General features: G+C 36.2%; 2 protein-coding genes across 2 annotated transcripts in view; one reads left to right on the top strand and one right to left on the bottom strand.

Annotated features, from left to right (window-relative positions):
* The first annotated feature begins 1,227 nt into the window (after positions 1-1,227).
* On the top strand, positions 1,228-6,136 carry LOC109032322 (beta-1,4-glucuronyltransferase 1). Its single transcript, XM_019044395.2, has 6 exons — positions 1,228-1,581; positions 2,399-2,590; positions 3,195-3,530; positions 4,002-4,196; positions 5,110-5,277; positions 5,407-6,136. Exons 1-6 carry the CDS (start codon positions 1,417-1,419, stop codon positions 5,599-5,601), a joined length of 1,251 nt encoding a protein of 416 aa, XP_018899940.2. The 5' UTR covers positions 1,228-1,416; the 3' UTR covers positions 5,602-6,136.
* A 2,468-nt stretch (positions 6,137-8,604) lies between these two features.
* Positions 8,605-16,828, bottom strand: part of LOC109032359 (cathepsin B-like cysteine proteinase 4) — a 150,332-nt gene continuing 142,108 nt past the window's right edge. Inside the window, exons 4-8 of the mRNA XM_019044440.2 lie at positions 14,054-14,260; positions 12,862-13,062; positions 11,887-12,040; positions 10,487-10,597; positions 8,605-9,124 (exon numbers count right to left, since the gene is read on the bottom strand). Of these exons, the coding sequence (XP_018899985.2) occupies positions 8,919-9,124; positions 10,487-10,597; positions 11,887-12,040; positions 12,862-13,062; positions 14,054-14,260 (879 nt within the window). The 3' untranslated portion in view covers positions 8,605-8,918. The remainder of the gene's footprint in view (positions 9,125-10,486; positions 10,598-11,886; positions 12,041-12,861; positions 13,063-14,053; positions 14,261-16,828) is intronic.

Raw genomic sequence — 16,828 nt, 5'->3', positions numbered from 1 at the left:
AAAATAACTGTGAATATATAGTAATATGTCTTTTAATTTCACTCATACGAGTTACTAACCCTTGTAGTAAAAGACAAACAAAATTAATCGTCAATAAAATCGGTTACCAGGTCAAAAGGTTTTCGCCTTTTGAGCCTTCGAAACGACGACTGCATATTGCAAGTTCCGCCGCACGCCATCGCGCCTTCAACTTTGCAGATGCCACACGGACATCCATCAAGTACGAATAGTTGTATCTCTGCGCCGTCAATACGCGTTGTTCGTTTCTCCTGCTTCATATTCATGTTATCTTGGTTCCGTTTATCTTATTCGGAGCGGTACTTTAAGGATTACGTGAGGCAATACAGTTGTGGATGGAAAAGGCATATCTCGTTTTTTAACTTTTCTCCCGAATCTGAGTGACAACTCATGAAAGAAAAGTAAAAAAGTAGAGACAAATTAAAAAAATAAAAATAAAAAATAGTCGTTTAGAGTTTTCTTAAGCGCCCTGAAGGGTACAAGTCTAATAATTGGTATTATGGCGAGATTTGAGTCGTGTCATTGAATTCCTTTTTTAATGACTACCAAATTCCGAGCCGGGTTAAATTGATGCGACCATCTCCTCTGGGAGAGTTGCAAATGGCGGATGAGGAGAGAGTTTAAGAAAGCGCCGCGTCAGTGTGTTACCAAAAAAAATTTAAAAAAAAAAAAAAGGATTTCGCCTACATAGTATTAGCCATCACACAGTTAACTAAATGCAGTTAATTCCAAGTAACCCTTACTGAGCCAATATGATGTTTGTGCATGTGCATGGTGCTGAATTCGTGCTCTCTCGTTGCACCAATCTCAAAAATTTCCTTCAATCTGATGCGATGCAACATTACAGACACAACATGTGCAACAACTGCTGATAACAAAAGAGTCAACTTACCGGATTGTGACAAGGAGTTACCACCTTCAAAAACTGCACGTATTCGAGATAAGTTAACAAATTCGCCGAGGTTAATCTGTTTTTTGACATGATGACCCAAATTCTGTTCTGAATACCTCGACGAAGTTTGGGCTCTGTTCGCTCCAACAAAACAGTCATTTAATGCGGTTGGCAGTACTGACAGTATTTTGTTTACCTTCCTTTCGGCTTTTCAGGTTATGGATTTTGTTTACACATCGTGATGCATGAAGCCACGAAAATTTTGAAGCACTTCTTTGGAAAGTTTTTAATTCTTTTAAATTATTTTTAAACATCATATTGTGATTTCCAATAAGCCCAAGACTGACATCATCAGTTAGTAAGTCGAACCGCTGCTTTTACACAAAGAGACATCCAAATTTCATTTGACAACCATCTCTGCATCCTATCTTCTAAGTACACACCGAATAGTCTAATTTTTTTCGATTTTAATCTTGTCTTACGGATCTCAATTCGCTTTCATCGACATGATGAAATTTTCTGTTGGAAAGTTGATCATATTTCTTGCGTTGGTAATCGTAGTCCTTCAGATCATTCATTTGATTTTGCTAAACAAGCTTGAAAACAGGAACAGACTGAAATCATTGTTGATGGCTCCACAGCAAGTTGATATCGATGCGACTGATGAAGAAGTAAGTCCAAACTTTATTCTTTCCTTACTGAATTCGATTTACATTATTTTCAATGTCAATTTCCAACATATGGAAACAACTATTAATGGTGGAACTGAGTGAATTTACTTTTCATTTGTAGCCTCCTAAGATTTCTGATCTAATTTCATTTTCTAGAGGAATATGTCCAACCATTTTTGTTTGTAATTTTCAGAGATTATGCGAAAAGCGGAGGTTTCAAGATTGTTTGAAAAGGGTAGAGAAAAATCTCATGACATCTGGTGCAGTAAAGATGCTGGACCGTCCATAGTAAGACTAAAATTTTAAAAGCCTGCTAAGATGCACACTGAGAAATGTAATTTTGTCATCTTACCATTCAGAAGTCATTTATTTCAATTCTAATCACCAGCAAGCATAGAAGTTTCTTTTAGGATGAAAGAGTGCTTCAATTTTTCCTAACCAAATACGATATCAGAGTGTTCAGAAGCCTCTGTAATTGAATTTTTCAATTTGAAAACAACCCATCTCGGGATTTTTCTAGAGATGATGCAAATTGCCAAATAGCTAGAAAAAGAGTGTTTTTAGGCAAAAAAATTAACATGGTAAAGAACCCAAGTTAGGTCGTTTTCAAACTGAGAGATTCAATTTTAGATAGCATGGAAAAGAAGCATGGAGGGCAGGGTGCTGATGAAGAAGTTTTAAGGTGTCAGTTTCCCTATGACCTTTGGGAACACAAGCTTTTGTGATGTTGCAGAGCATCAGAGTGTGCTGTAGGAGCGGCTTACATTTTCGTGTTTATCACATTTTAATTTTATAATTTCTGATTGTGTACCTATAGGTGGAAGTCACTTTCTTACAACTCGCAGATCAGCTTCAAAAAGGAAGTATCCTTGACTCAAGTGGAGAGTATCAAATTGTCTTCAATCTTGCCCCAGTTTTGAAGAAACCAAAACCATCTGATGTCACCATAGTTACACAATGCTCTTATGATCACCTTAAGAATTTAATTAATTTAATTGTCTTTTGGCAGGTGAGTAGATTTAATGATATGCATTTTATTCTTGCTAATGATGAAACCGTGTTCAGTATTTGAACACAAAGAAGGAAAAAAAACTTAAAATATTAAGCTCATCATTAGATTTTTATCCTATTTTTACCATATAGTAAGAGCTTTTTTTTCTTGATTTTTTGTATCCAGTTTCAATACATGCAGAAGGACACAAATGATCTATCTTACATAAGTTACTTTTCAAAAACTCCAACATTATTTACAGGTACTCCTTTAAATTGCTGAAAACTTAAAAGTTTGAAACCCTTAACTCGCAGGCAAGGGGCTTAAGTACAATATAAGCCACTCTGGGGTGCGAGCTTGGTTAACATGGTCTTACAAGGCAAAAGGGGGGGGGGGGCAAAAAGTCGGCCAAATTGGCTGAAATAATACTTGAACAGTCCCAAATTTTTAAATGTGCTATTCACAATATGTCAGAAAATTAGTTTATATTGTGTGATTTCAAAAATACCAATATGAACAGTAAATCGGTGATTTTAGCCTGCTTGTTGTTTGGATCCCTCTCCTCCCACAGAATTTTTTAAAAAATTTTGTTTGTGATTTCGTTCATCGCTCCTTTTCTCAGGGTCCGGTATCAGTTGCTGTATACGCAGAAAATGAAAATCTCCCGGAAGCTTTATGGAGCATTGCAAATCTACTAGCTTGCCACTCACTCATCAAAACTTTTGTCACTTTTCATCTGGTCTCTCCACTGCCTCCCAAAATTTCACCTCCAGTCTCCATTGCTCCTTCTTTATTGAGCAAACAGCCTTGTCAGTGGATAAATACTTCTGAAAGCAATTACGCAAAGCGGAGAAGTTATCCGAACAACTTACTCCGAAATGTTGGACGCAAGAACATTGCTTCAGATTTCATTTTGATAATTGACATTGATATACTACCCAGCCATAATTTAAGGAAGGTAACGTGGTGTATTAGTTTTTAATGAAAAGTTAACTAAGCTATTCACATATTATTCCATTCTTTACCTAGCAGTGGTGCATAAAGTTTAATTGTGAGAATATGAAGCTGGGCGAGTAGGTAATGAAAAAGAGTGATCACTTTTTATGGAAATTTTGTGTCAGAAAATTAGAACTTGAGAATTATGTACCTCTGCTTAGAAAAGTGTTTCAAGAATGTATGCCTAGAACATGAAATGACTTTAGTGTTTAAGCAAAACCAGAGCCATGACTATTTGAAGTTAGAAATTTTAGGACATAGATCTGCTAAAGGGTTTAATCTACCATATGTATGGCTGAAAATTGTCAAATTATAATAAAGAAGGCAAGAATCAGGAACAAGTTTATCGATTTTACAACACTTGTTGATAAACTTAACGGCTTTTCTCTCATATGAAGTAATATACCATTGCACTACCTTTTTATGATTTCAGGATTTTATCAAATTTGCCACAAGTAAAAAGGTGTCTCAGAAGTATCCTAATGAGTTTAATAAAACTGTTTTTGTTCTCCCTGCGTTTGAAGTGAATTCTGAAATCAGCACTCCACTTCACAAAGATCAGTTGACACATCTGCTGAAGTTAGGGGTAGCTCGGCCCTTCTACATGGAAGTCTGCAGCAAATGCCAAGTGAGTATAGAACGAAGTTATACTTTCAGTTAAATATATATTCTTGGTTGAACTTGGTTGATAGCTTTGCACCTATACATCAAAGGTAGAACTGCCAAAATGCATTCCTCGATTGCAGTGTTCCAAAATCATCTTTCCTGTATTCTTTTTTAAAAAGGGACCATACCAACGTCAGCTTGAAATTTTCATAGAATATTATTTATATATTTATACAGAAGAGAAAAATCAACAAAGTTTTCAAGAAGACAGGACGATTATCTTTCTGTTCAGAAAAACAATTATGACAGGCAGTCTGAAACATTGTCAAACAAGGAACAGGTCTTTGCAGTTTCTCTGTTAACGTAAACCTTTTTGTGCAATATTCGTAACTGAAAACACATTCACTATGAACTATGCACACATGCACTATGGTGTATCGGTAGTTGGAACTTTATCCAATCCTTTATACCTATCATGTCTATCAATGGATTATCAAAATTAATCAGAACCTTGAATCTGTAAAATAGAAGTTTCTCAAATCATATCAAATCAGGTAAAACCTTCATATTTTTCCCACATTTTGGCTGAATCAGCTTTTTATTTATCTTTTCAGATCAAATTTGTCAAAGGACTTGGAAAAGTAATTCATGAATATAGCTAAATCAATTTTTAAGGATAGGCTTGTCTTGAACATTCTGTTCTAAAAACAAATAGGTATGACGTCAACAAATAGGTCTTGAAACAAAGTGTAGAGTTTTTTTTGTTTACAATACCGATAGGCTCTTTAAACTATATGAAGGAGTTTAATCATTTTTGAGTTCTGGGAAATTAAAATTTACCATTCTACTGTTTTGGTAAATCTATTCAGTCCTATCACTGTGCTGCAAAACAAGTTTTTCAATTTTTTAACAGTATTACATTTATTATATCTTAGATTCCAACTAACTATGAAGCCTGGCAGAAAGAGATTTCATCCTCAGAACTCTTGCCTTTGTTCGAAGTGCCATGGAAAGACCCGTGGGAACCATTTTACATCGCTCTGAAGAATATCCCATCCTATGATGAACGATTCAAACAGTATGGATTCAATCGAATCAGTCAGGTAAGCACTTAAGTTTCTGCCCATTTTTAAATAGTTTTTTGTGAGTTTGCACATTTGTAAGTTAAGTTAGGTCATGGTTTTGATAGAAATTGTTATCAGCAGCTTATCATGTGGCTTTTTTGCCGGCAGGTTTGTGAGCTGCATATTGCAGGATATACTTTTGCCGTCCTAAATAATGCATTCCTGGTCCATCAAGGTTGGAAAACTGCATCCACATTCCACTCAGCAAAAGAGAATGATCTAGAAAGGAACAGAATCTTATTTCGGCAGTTTAAACAGGAGCTAAAAAGCAAGTACCCAGAATCGTCTCGCCGATGTTACTAAAAATGTGGCTAAATCATTGCACATGACTGTATGATCGCCAATGCCCTGACCAAGAAGTGTGATTACTGATAATCTCATCAGAAAGAGATGTATGATCCTCAAATGATGAGCTGTCATTGTAAGGTATGTTTTAATTTAATCATCTTTTCATTTCATGACTTTTTTCTCTCAAACCTCGAAGTTACAGCACTCAAAATAATAGAAGGCTATTTAGTAGAAAATTTTACAAAAAAATAATACTATATAAATTCTCCCAATAATTTTGTAACATTTATGAAATTTTACGGAAATCTTAGAGAATACCTTTTTTGTCAATTGGTGCTCAAACGGGGAAAATTGTCTATCCTCATTGCAGTCATTTCATCCAATAATATGCTGTTTTTAATTTTATCCGCATGGAGTTAGTGTAAGAAAACTTATGACAGGTGAATTTATTCAAAAAACTTTATTTGAACTTTCTACAAGGAACCTTAAATTACTCAAATTGTGTGAAATGGAAGATCGTTTTAAAATATTCATGGCACAGTTAGGATTTACTGTAGGATTTTTTGTTTCTTATCTTTGGGGAAAGTGAGCGAAAAGAACTCCTCAAAGTTACACTCGTCTACATTTGCTCTGATTTTGAAGGTTCCTTTGTCACCCCACTCATCGTTCCAAGAGTTTGCAGCCAGCCAGTATTCCTGTCCGTTTTCTTTTCCCCATCCAAGTAGACGAACAATATGGTATCCCATTTTTTTTCCCCACACATGGTAGTAGATTCCTGTGAAATCAAATATTATTAGTCTTGCATTAGGATGATTAGCTTTCAGTGGATGGGTCATCAAAGAAATCGATGTCACAAGATTCACGCTCTTACTTAAAATTTTGAAAATGATGAAATAGCTTTCGGCTGCTGAAAGTGAATAATGTGGCTTCTGAAAAAAGTTGCAAAAAGTTCAACGTGATTGCTATTAAGTTTGCTGTTAACAAGGTTTCAGCGCATTTTTTTTTTTTTTTTTTTTTTTTTTTTTTTTTTTTTGTTTCAAATGGGCAAAACCCACCAACACAAATTAATGATGAGATCACACGTAAATCATGAGACATGAAGATAAAAAAAATAAAATGACAGAATAATCTTGGGCAGTTGCCCTATTCAAAGTTTTAATTAGGGCTGATCAGCAAAAAATCGCTGAATTCCGAGCTTTACACATTCCTGGATAAATCTTTGATGCACCCCTGGATGGCTGCAAAAGTAATTAATACCACTCCAAAAATTCTGTTCATCTGTACATCAGAAAGCCACAATTTTCAGGAAGCAGCAGGAGGGTTTTGAAAGAAGTGTTCATTTTATTTCCATCATTCCACCTTGTTGACTATTGTATAGCTTGCGTAATTAGAAACTAAATATAAGTCCCTCATAGAAAAATGTCCGAAAGTAGATTATATCAGTAGATGGATTTTGAAAATTGAAAACACCAAGTTGCTCCCCAATTTCATGTCCGAGTAATATTTAGGTAATAATGTCTTCGCATCGAGGAATTTTGACAGGGTGTGACTCACCTGATTTGTAGGTATAGAAGTCTTCATAGGTAGTGAAGGCAGCCGTGATCGGACCAAATTCAAAAAGCTGATACTTTGCACCATGTCTGCAGCAAGTCCAAGCTCCATCTCCTATATGGTTAACAATCGCATCTAATTATGAAACTAGTTAAACATTAAGAAACATTGAGCATAAGAAAGTATTTGAAGGTCTTTCATCTGCTAAAACATGGTTTCTTGGATCTTGCCGTTGCACCTCCTAAAATATGAGTTTGTTAAAACATGGTTTTTGAACATCATAGGTCAATCATGTTGGCCTTGGCATTTGAAGGAGTCATTTTCCTTGACAATTTCCCTCCAAAACTTTGAGGTACCTACAATTATTTGCAAGATATTAGCGCAGTCAGTAAAAATTTCAAGTTTTGTGACTGCATAAACTCAAGGGAGCTCTTGTTTGTAATAATGAATACTCTCCAACCTCATTTAATCTGTCCAGCCAGTCTATATCAGCCAATAGCCAAGTCTATATCAGCCAATGTGTTTAAGAGTCTCACACAATCAACCTTGTTAAAGCACTTCTATGGATTGTGTCTTTGAAGTATCGTTGTCCATGATGTCAGCCTCCTATGGTGTTGTGGTTGTAGCGCTTGTCCCGTGATTAGTAGGTCCCTGATTCGATTCCTAGCCAAAGTACCTTAGTCTCATCATTTCAGGCATAGGTCACCTATGGCTGGGTAGGAGGACTTGGGGGATCAATAGCAGGATCAGCTCTGAGAGCTGTTTGAAAATAAAAGCTTTGTGAGATATTCTTTTTACAAAACCAAAAGAAAGATGGAAAAAGAATAAACAATTCAAAGCTGATCAGGAAAAAATCTAAAAAATTCTGCTTGTGCAAAGTCAAATAAAATATCATAAAATTTTCTTCTGAAGTGTTAAATTACTTTTTCACCAACTGCCTAACATTTCAGGGAAATCTGCCTCATAAGAAGAAGATACAAAAGAGTAAACTCAAGGCAAAATAATTACATATGAATCAATGCACATCACAAAAGTAGCAGCAACTTCTATTTGCCCAACTGCACAACCATCTATAGGTACGTATGATTTATGAAAGACCCTTCAAATTCAAATAAAACGTTGATTTTAAAAATCGAAAACGGAGCTTCGTGCTTTAAAACTTGTCAAGAACACTGCACTTAAACAATTCCTTAACAGAAGAAGTTATTCCATTTTCACATTTATTTCAAAGCCTTGTCACTTGCTTCATTCTCTTTGTAGTGGACAAAATAAGACTATGAGGATATTTTTTCTCCTGTACTTATTAAAGTCAAATTTTCAAAGAGCCCGTAAGCCTGTATCAGGAAGTTTTCAATTTCCAGGTTTATCTTTGTTTAACACTCAAATCAGCTTTAGCTAAGTTGATACTCTTCAATTCAATAACTGTTGTGCGGTATGGATGGAGAAAAAGAAAAAAAGAAAAGTACATCAAGGTTCAAACTTGGTATTTATTGAAACTTGTGCAGGCAGTACCAGTACAGTGAGGTAAATTCACATTTCATAGCAACTGACAATAATTCTGTTATGACTTATTGAGTTCCAAATCTTCTTGCTTAAATTATAGGTTGCCATTGTTTGAGTATCAAGCCTATAAAACCAACATTCCTTTAATCTTCTCGTGAAATCCTCCTGATATACATATTGTTATTAATGTTCACTTTCCTCGACAGTAATCACACTATTTCTGTAGCACTTCTAAAAACTGCCCGAGTGATGACTGAGATTTTCTTCTTGATCCAAAATCACTTCTTGTTTTCTGCACTCATGAAGTACTCTTCAAAGCGCACTTCATTGATGCCCTGTTTGATTTTGAATAGACCTTTATCGCCCCACTCTTCATTCCAGGAGTTGGCTACCAGCCAGTATGCAACACCATTTTCCTTGCCCCATCCAATCACTCGCACTGCGTGTTTGCCTTTTAAAGTGCCCCATACATGGTCATAGATCCCTAGAAAAAATTACAATCCTCAGTCACAAAGAAAAGCAGAAAATACTGAAAAGTATCTTGTTGAGAGAGAAAAGATGATTCAACACAAAATTGACAAATTGGATTCCAGCTGATTGTGAAGAGGCAGAGAATCTGGCTGAAAAATCGGATAATTCTATCTCTCAACCTTCTGGACACGATCATATGTTTCAGATCTCAAGATTATTTCTAATTTGCAGTCGGCTTGAATATCTAGTATCCTCTACTCTTTTACTGATCTATGTGGTCAAAGAGCTGAAACCAATTTCAACCTGAAATGTTTTTTAGTAAGTTTTAAATTACAATAACTTTTAAGCTAATTTTCAGTTAATGTTCAAACGCAAAAGATTTTAGCATCTTTGTCTCTATTACTACAAGTTTTCACCTCATACCTCTTAAATCCTATTCCCTTGATTTTCATATCATCTTTAGACCAGTTAGGTTTCTTTGTTTCCTAATACTCAAGATCATGATCATTTAGACTGATCGTTAGTTTATAAAAGGGAGACAAAAAATTCCAAAACGCCAACTATTTGCTGTGATTCAGCGTTTTTGCCTCATGGTCTTATCCGCGATTTTCCTTTCGACCGACTGTCTAATTTTTTAGCCAAATTCCTGCTTTCACTATAAAATGCGCAATTTGCCCCGCCTTTTTTAGTACGGAGCAAGAAAAAAAAAATAGAAGGATGAACATCTTCAAGGAAATTGGAATATCTACTAAAAATATTTTGAAATGTTAACTGTTGAACTAAATCATTGAAAGACTTCCAATCAGTTAATCTTGGCAATTTCTAATGTCAGAAAGCAAATTAACCCAAGCAATTTAAAGAAAAGCAAAACACAATAACTTCATTTTGATTTTTATTTTCTTTGTGTTTACTTTCGAAACTGTAATTTATTGTACCCCTAACTCTAATGATGCGTGTTAAATCAGATTATCAGTCCGGCAGCCTCTGCTGCAAAACCTTCCAGTTCTCTCTCGATTTGTCAATGGATCCACTATTTTAGAAAGTGATTACTGGAATTTAGTCAAAGCAAATAGCTAGAAAATCAAGATAAGCTTAAATGGTTTCCATCACACAAAGGGATTTAATTAGAAATCTTTAAAACATTATGATCACAAGATGCTAAAATTAAGCAAATTACTCTTTTGAATTTTAGGTAGAATCATTTCAGTTGGCTGGTAGGTTTTATGACAAGACAAACGCAATTTTGTCTCAAATTAACTTTCTATTCAAACATATTTTCTATTATGGTGACATATGCCTACCACATGAAGTCCAAGTATACTGCAAAGATGAACTTTATGAAAAGCTTATCTTAACTCACCAGATTTTTCCTTACCTGATTTATAGTGGAAGAAATCTTCATAAACTGAGAAGATGGCATTAACAGGACCATGATGAGAGAGTTCATGTTTCATGTCCTGGGCACTGATCTCATAGGCAGCGTAACCTGCAACCAATTGTTCACTTATCACACCCAGGTTAGTCCGGCTCCAGAATCTTCACTTTTTAAATGCTTTCACTTTTCACAATCACTATTAACCATTTACTTTTACCTGAATGTGAAACTCCAAATTCTTTCATATTAGAAAAAATGATATAGCTTAAGAGATGTTTATAATTCGAATATTCACACCTCGTACCATAACAACAATCATCAAAAGTTGATGAAGTAAGGTAAAGGTAAACTGCACGATAGGGCGAGTATGTGTCTTTGAGTTTTATCTTTGATACAGTCGGCAAAAGTGCATATATCCGATTCCATATCACTTTATACTGGTTTTGCCTCATTACCCTCTGAGGGTATAATATTGGCATATTTTGGCAAGATGTAGGGCTAAACCATCATTCTAACATCGTACAGGGTGATTTCGACCACCTGTGCCAGGCCTTTTCCTCGTTTCCTCCAGGTCACACCAAGGGTCGTATTCATAGTTGTTTCTCACGCATTGAAGCCTCCTCTACAAATCGACAGTGTAAGTTGGCAGTCACATAACTCGGTTTGCGACTTCACAGACTTCCTATCATACTTTATTTTATAAGTGAAAAACTACTCAACGCTACTTCTTTAAAACTGTCATGATTTCTCTTCTCTATGCAAAGAAAATTCTGCAAAAACCTCAGGAAATGATGTCAATTTGTCCTTCTTTAAGAAAATAACATAGAGGCGGAGATTTTCCGACACCGCAAACAAGTTATGTGATTGCCGACTTACACCATCAAAATGTAATTTGTATGAAACTGATGTAAAATCCATTCAGGAACCCAAACTACTACCTTTTGTCACTCCCCAAGAGAAGCCAAAGTACTTTAGTTCAATGGTATGCGGATTATTAGGGGCCAAAGACTTTTTAAACACCCAACCCTCCCTCCTCAGAGTCCCTGACTTCAAACGACATAAAATAACCCTCTAAATTATCTGGTAAGGATGTTTTGGATCACCTCTTATAAGAGAGGAAAGAACCTAGGGGCCATGAATGGATGATCCTTCAATATTTCATAGAATGTTTCTTAGATATTTAACACCAAATATCTGCCAACCTAAACTGAGTCACTATCAATCTGATCCATCTGCTCATACCAGAGGATAATTTCCATAACATAATTGAAAATTCCTTTAACGTAAGGAACAATTGAAAATGAATTTTTACTGATTGAAATTTATTCCAAACACTGAGAATTGTGATTGTGAAGCATCAACTTTGGATCACTCCAGGTTATTTGATTTCATTAACTTACCAAAGTGACGATCACGTTTCCTCGGCACCTTGTAGTGAGAGTTGCTACATTTAGTTCTGCAGACAGGTGTTGCTGTTGTGTTGTAGGATTTACAGTTACGGTAACGTCCATCAACATGGTGTGAGCATGGTTCTATTTCGTAAGGAATGCAACCCTGTAAGAATAAAATCATTAAATTATTATGATTTCCTCTCCTTGCTGTATTGGTCTTGATAGAAATTACTTGAATCTTGAATAGAAATTTCTCGTTGAATCTGCCTCCTTTGCTTCTTGGCTGAATTTTTTTGCTTCCTTCTTTATCTTGCGACATTACAAAAGGTGAAAATTGAACCATAAGAAGGTCAATGAAAGATTAAACAATCAGTAAGAAAAACAGTCTAAAATGTACGTAGGACATGGTCCCTATGCTACCCTATTCTCATGAGAGGTCAAGATAAGGTCGATACTGAAATATACTTATTTTTGGCAGAAACAGAAAAGCACCTGCATTGATCAAAATTTTTCAAAATTCCTGCTCTCATTTTATTTTATTTTTGGAAGCAAATGTAATCATTGGCCTGCTATCATTTTCCTTGAAATTTTTATGGAATATTCTTTGCCAAGAAGAAAAATGATAGAATTCATTGAGAGATTACATTAAATAGTTTTCAATAAAGGAAATTAAATATGACAAGTAGTTGGCAATACTACAAATGGCTAATACCTGCTTTTTTAGTCCACCATGGTCATGACTTTGAGAGAGCCTTTAAAACTGTCAACAAAATTTCAGATTTGGACTGTTATCACTAATGGTAGCAAGGTGCGTATCAAAACTATGTATTCCAAGGAAAGTTTGCAACTTGAACTATGAGTAACATTAATTACTGTGGAGTAAATGCATCATGAAAAAAAATTCCTCGATAAATTTTAATTTTTAATTACTCATTGGCTGAATAGTAATTTAGCACTTAAATACACTGATGGAATATGACCCACTTCTTTGCTTTCGTAGTCTCCTCCTGTGGAGACACCATGTTTCTGGTAAAATTTGAAGGCCTTGTCCGGCCAGCCGCCCTCACAACCGTAACCGCATTTTGTGCAGCAAGACATGATCTCTTGTGCAGAAATTGGGCTTGTGAATTTCCCATCAGAAGCAATGCAAGTTCGGTCCGTAATCACAGATGCAACAGAAACAGCCTTGAAACCATAAAACATGCTTCAAATTAATTGAAAATAACCACCACGATTTTCATATTTGCTAGGAAATTCAAAAGCATACCATGTAAAATAATAATTGGTTTTAATATTACTGTGGAGATTGGATGGTGAGATGGCAAGATCAATTTGGATCAAATGCTGGATGCGTTCAGTAAGCTATCAAGTAAACATAGTACATATTGGACTATATGATATTTTTAAGGATCCATACACGTTATTTCAATAAATAAAATTGGACAAATCAAGACATGTTTGTAATCATTGGAATGTAGCATTTTAATTTCAAATTGGTAGTAGCACTTGTTTCTTCTAAGAACTGTAGGGTAACCACTTCTATAATTAGTTAGATTAGATAAACCTAAAAGTTATTTAGTAAGTGCTTTCTTTTATTTTAGTCAAAGCTTTTTATAGTTTGCCATTGCCGGGGCCTAGAAAAATTGGTACATTCAATAAAATTAAGGAAACTTGTAACAGTCATTACTTTTCTCCACAATTACCAGTCTAATTCTAATCCCAATTCTAATTTCATTAAATGTGATTTTTTGCCAATATCCTGATGATAGCAAATGCCAAAACTATTACCTTAGACTCTTATGAAATAAACTTTTTACCTGAGTTTTAACTTTGTCTCACAAATTGGAGCACTACCTGGCTGCCCTGCAATTCTCATCTAAAGTAAAATAGTTGCCTATTTAACTGTTTTTTTAAAAAGCGGATGGACACATGTCAAAGTTTTATACAATGCCACTAATGATGTAAAATTTTGACTAAGCAAAGGAGTCACTAAAAAAAGGTACCTGTTAGGGCAATGATACTATTAGTTTTTTGTCCCTTTTCTCCTGTTTCCTCCAATTTTTAATTTCTTTTTGGAGCTTATGTCTGAAGATTATTTCATGCTGATAATAGTAAGTAAGAAAGAAAGCACTCAAAGAATTTGCAGTGGGAATAAACTTGACATTTATATGCTTACCCAACAACTTCCGCAGTTTCCTTGGTCGTAGATGTGGGAAATGCTAGGACATTTGGTCCATTTATTCCGGGCATCAAATTGTTCTGGATAGTCGTCTGTCACACTTTTGTCCGTCTTCAGCATGGGTAGTGGCTCCTCTGGAAGACGTGCAGATGCCAAACGCTTCAAGTAATCCTCGGAGACGTCATCGTCAAAATTCTTGCCAGCCTAAAGTACATGACATCAGCAAACATGAAAACACTTCGGACTTCTTGAATAACAAATGGAGGGTTTTAATTTTCTAAGTCAATCACTCAAGGCTTTCATCACAAAAAATTGACCCTAAAAGACGAAAAATTGAAAATATATCAGACCCTTGTATTTAAAACGTCTGTGGATTTGAGTATATGTGTGTGTGTGCTTTACGGCTTCAGGGTTTCAGTTTGTTATCTGATTTTTGTCGAAGTCTGTTTGAGCCTCATCTTTTTTTTCTGTTTGGTTCTCTTGCTAGAGAGGTATTTGTTTCCAAATATCCCACTTAAAATCTCTCGCTATCAGGAGAATATTCAACAATGCTACTCTCCGTTCCTATTAGTTGATACGCCACATGACCTGCGTATGCACATTTTCACGAGAATTTGCGACCGGCGCGGCGCCGGCGCTGGGTGGTTGAGAGAAGTCGGACAGAACCATAGAGAAAAAAAAAGAAACAGAGCTATATGAAATTCGGCGTTGTAGTGAGCTGTGGCTTTGCGCTCCCCTGTTTTTGTTGTAATTGGTCCCTTCTCTCCAGAGAAAATCCATGTTCATTATTTTCCACCTCTCACGACCTTCACCTCCATTCTAATATAGCCTTTTAGTCTCCTTACCTCGAGACGAGATACACCTCAGTCTGCGCTACTCTTTGTGTTACCCTGTACAGACTGAAAGTTATCATCTGTTTAGAGCCCTTCGAGGGGCTATCCTCTTATCAGGACCAGCTGTTTTCCCTATCCGTGCTCCCTGCACACTAAATGAGCATTGAGTGGCTTGTCTCAAGAACTGATTCAAGTTTCACATTTGTTTACAACAGCATCAAAATCTCAAGAGACAGGCACTTCAATTCGTCGTTCCCCTCACGAAAGAACGTAACTATATGCCAATGTTGCCAAATTTCTCCTCGCAAAAGTGCGTTTTTATCTGGAGAATTTGGGGAATTTCTGACTGAAATTTTCACTGATTTTTCTTCGGATCTCAAAAAATCAGAGAAATCTAAGACAAAAATTTTACAGGTATATTCTTGTAATAATTGAATCGTTTGAGTCAATTTTGCAACCTTGAAATGGAGTTTCGTTCCTTTGTCCGAGGAAGGACGAATTGTGCTCATGTCGCTTCATCATAAGTAAAGAACGCTCATTCCTTTCTTGAGGATAAAAAATGTTTAGTAAAATATGAATTAAGCAGATGTTCTTCAGGGCCGGATTAAGGGGGTGGCCACATGGGCCGCGGCCCATGACGGCAAAATTAGGGGGCGGCAAATTTTGCAATTTTTTTAAATGCAGGTACAAAAAAATCGGACTCAGAACAAAATTACAAACAAGAAAAGGTGACAAAATCTCTCATGTCCTGAGAGTTCATTAATTTCTAATTTTGTCGTATTTCGGTGATACGAAAGACTACGAGGTTAGTTGAGTTAAGAGAGAAACCAAACTCGTAATTTGGCCTGGAGCGGCGCGGCGCAAAGATAAATGATGACGAGGGCTTGAGATGAAAAGGAGAAGCCCTCGACGCGGCGGTCGGCATGTAACACATATTAGCGCCCACGAGACTGCATGAATACTTCACGCATTGCGTCTAACACAGTACGGTCAACAGCGGTCGGCGCGGCTTGAAACGCACAGTGCCTACAAGACTACATGAATACTTCACGCATTGCGCCAAACAGCGTGGTCAGCGCGGCACGGCGGCGGAAGTTAAAATTATTAAACCCCATTTATATTTGTTCTTTCTTAATTTTTTAGTTAATTTCTTACAAATGAAAGGCCTTGTCTCCACAGAGATAGGTTTATGGAACTGAACTTTCGCGCAAAGTTCCGTGACTTTTTGCTAGTAGTGTTGACAGGGCTTACGCAAAAAATGTGTCCAACACGAGTGAACGCGTCTTATGCACTTTTCTCCCTCCGGCACGTTCACTTGATGGTTTTTATTGATGTTTCAAAATGAATGAGAAGAGGGCGGCAAAATACAGACGGCCCATGGGCGGAAAGTAAGTAAATCCGGCCATGATGTTCTTTACCGACGATTTGAATTGTAAGTCCATTTTAATAACAACTCACTATTGATGTAGAAATCTGACGAAAGACACTTGCAAAATTTTACTAACCCACCAATGTGGAGGAAAAAGAAGCATCGGAAATTCGAGAGGTCTCCAATGTCAAGTCTTTCTGAAGTTCCGTTCAACGCTCTCTTATTTACAAATCAGAGACTGCTACTTTTGATAAGCCTTAAATCATGTCTTGAGTTTTCTACATGATTTAGCCTCTCGAAGTGTCCACTGTCCAACTATCGTTCAAATTTATTAGAGTGACCATGAACTTGGGCTACCAAGTAGGTAATTACTGCATCCTCCATGGGCCAACATACCGAAACGAAAGTATGAAAAAAAAATTGCTTTCAGAATATCTCTCTATTTTTTTTTTTTTTTTTTCCGTCAACCATCGTACGTAACAGGCTAAAATGTGTCAACAGTAAATTGATGATGTCATTTAACATGTTAGGTAACATCACCTAAATTCGCAGGTGACATTACTTCACTTA

The sequence above is a fragment of the Bemisia tabaci genome, chromosome 3, assembly GCF_918797505.1.
Source record: "Bemisia tabaci chromosome 3, PGI_BMITA_v3".
NCBI classification, from domain to species: domain Eukaryota; kingdom Metazoa; phylum Arthropoda; class Insecta; order Hemiptera; family Aleyrodidae; genus Bemisia; species Bemisia tabaci.
This window is presented reverse-complemented; position numbering and strand designations above follow the sequence as displayed.

Bases quoted from the DNA above. Each gene is read 5' to 3' on its own strand.
- LOC109032322 (XM_019044395.2), top strand. From the start codon at position 1,417: ATGATGAAATTTTCTGTTGGAAAGTTGATCATATTTCTTGCGTTGGTA. The intron at 2,591-3,194 runs GTGAGTAGATTT...TCCTTTTCTCAG, and splicing joins ATTTAATTGTCTTTTGGCAG to GGTCCGGTATCAGTTGCTGT. The intron at 4,197-5,109 runs GTGAGTATAGAA...ATTATATCTTAG, and splicing joins AAGTCTGCAGCAAATGCCAA to ATTCCAACTAACTATGAAGC.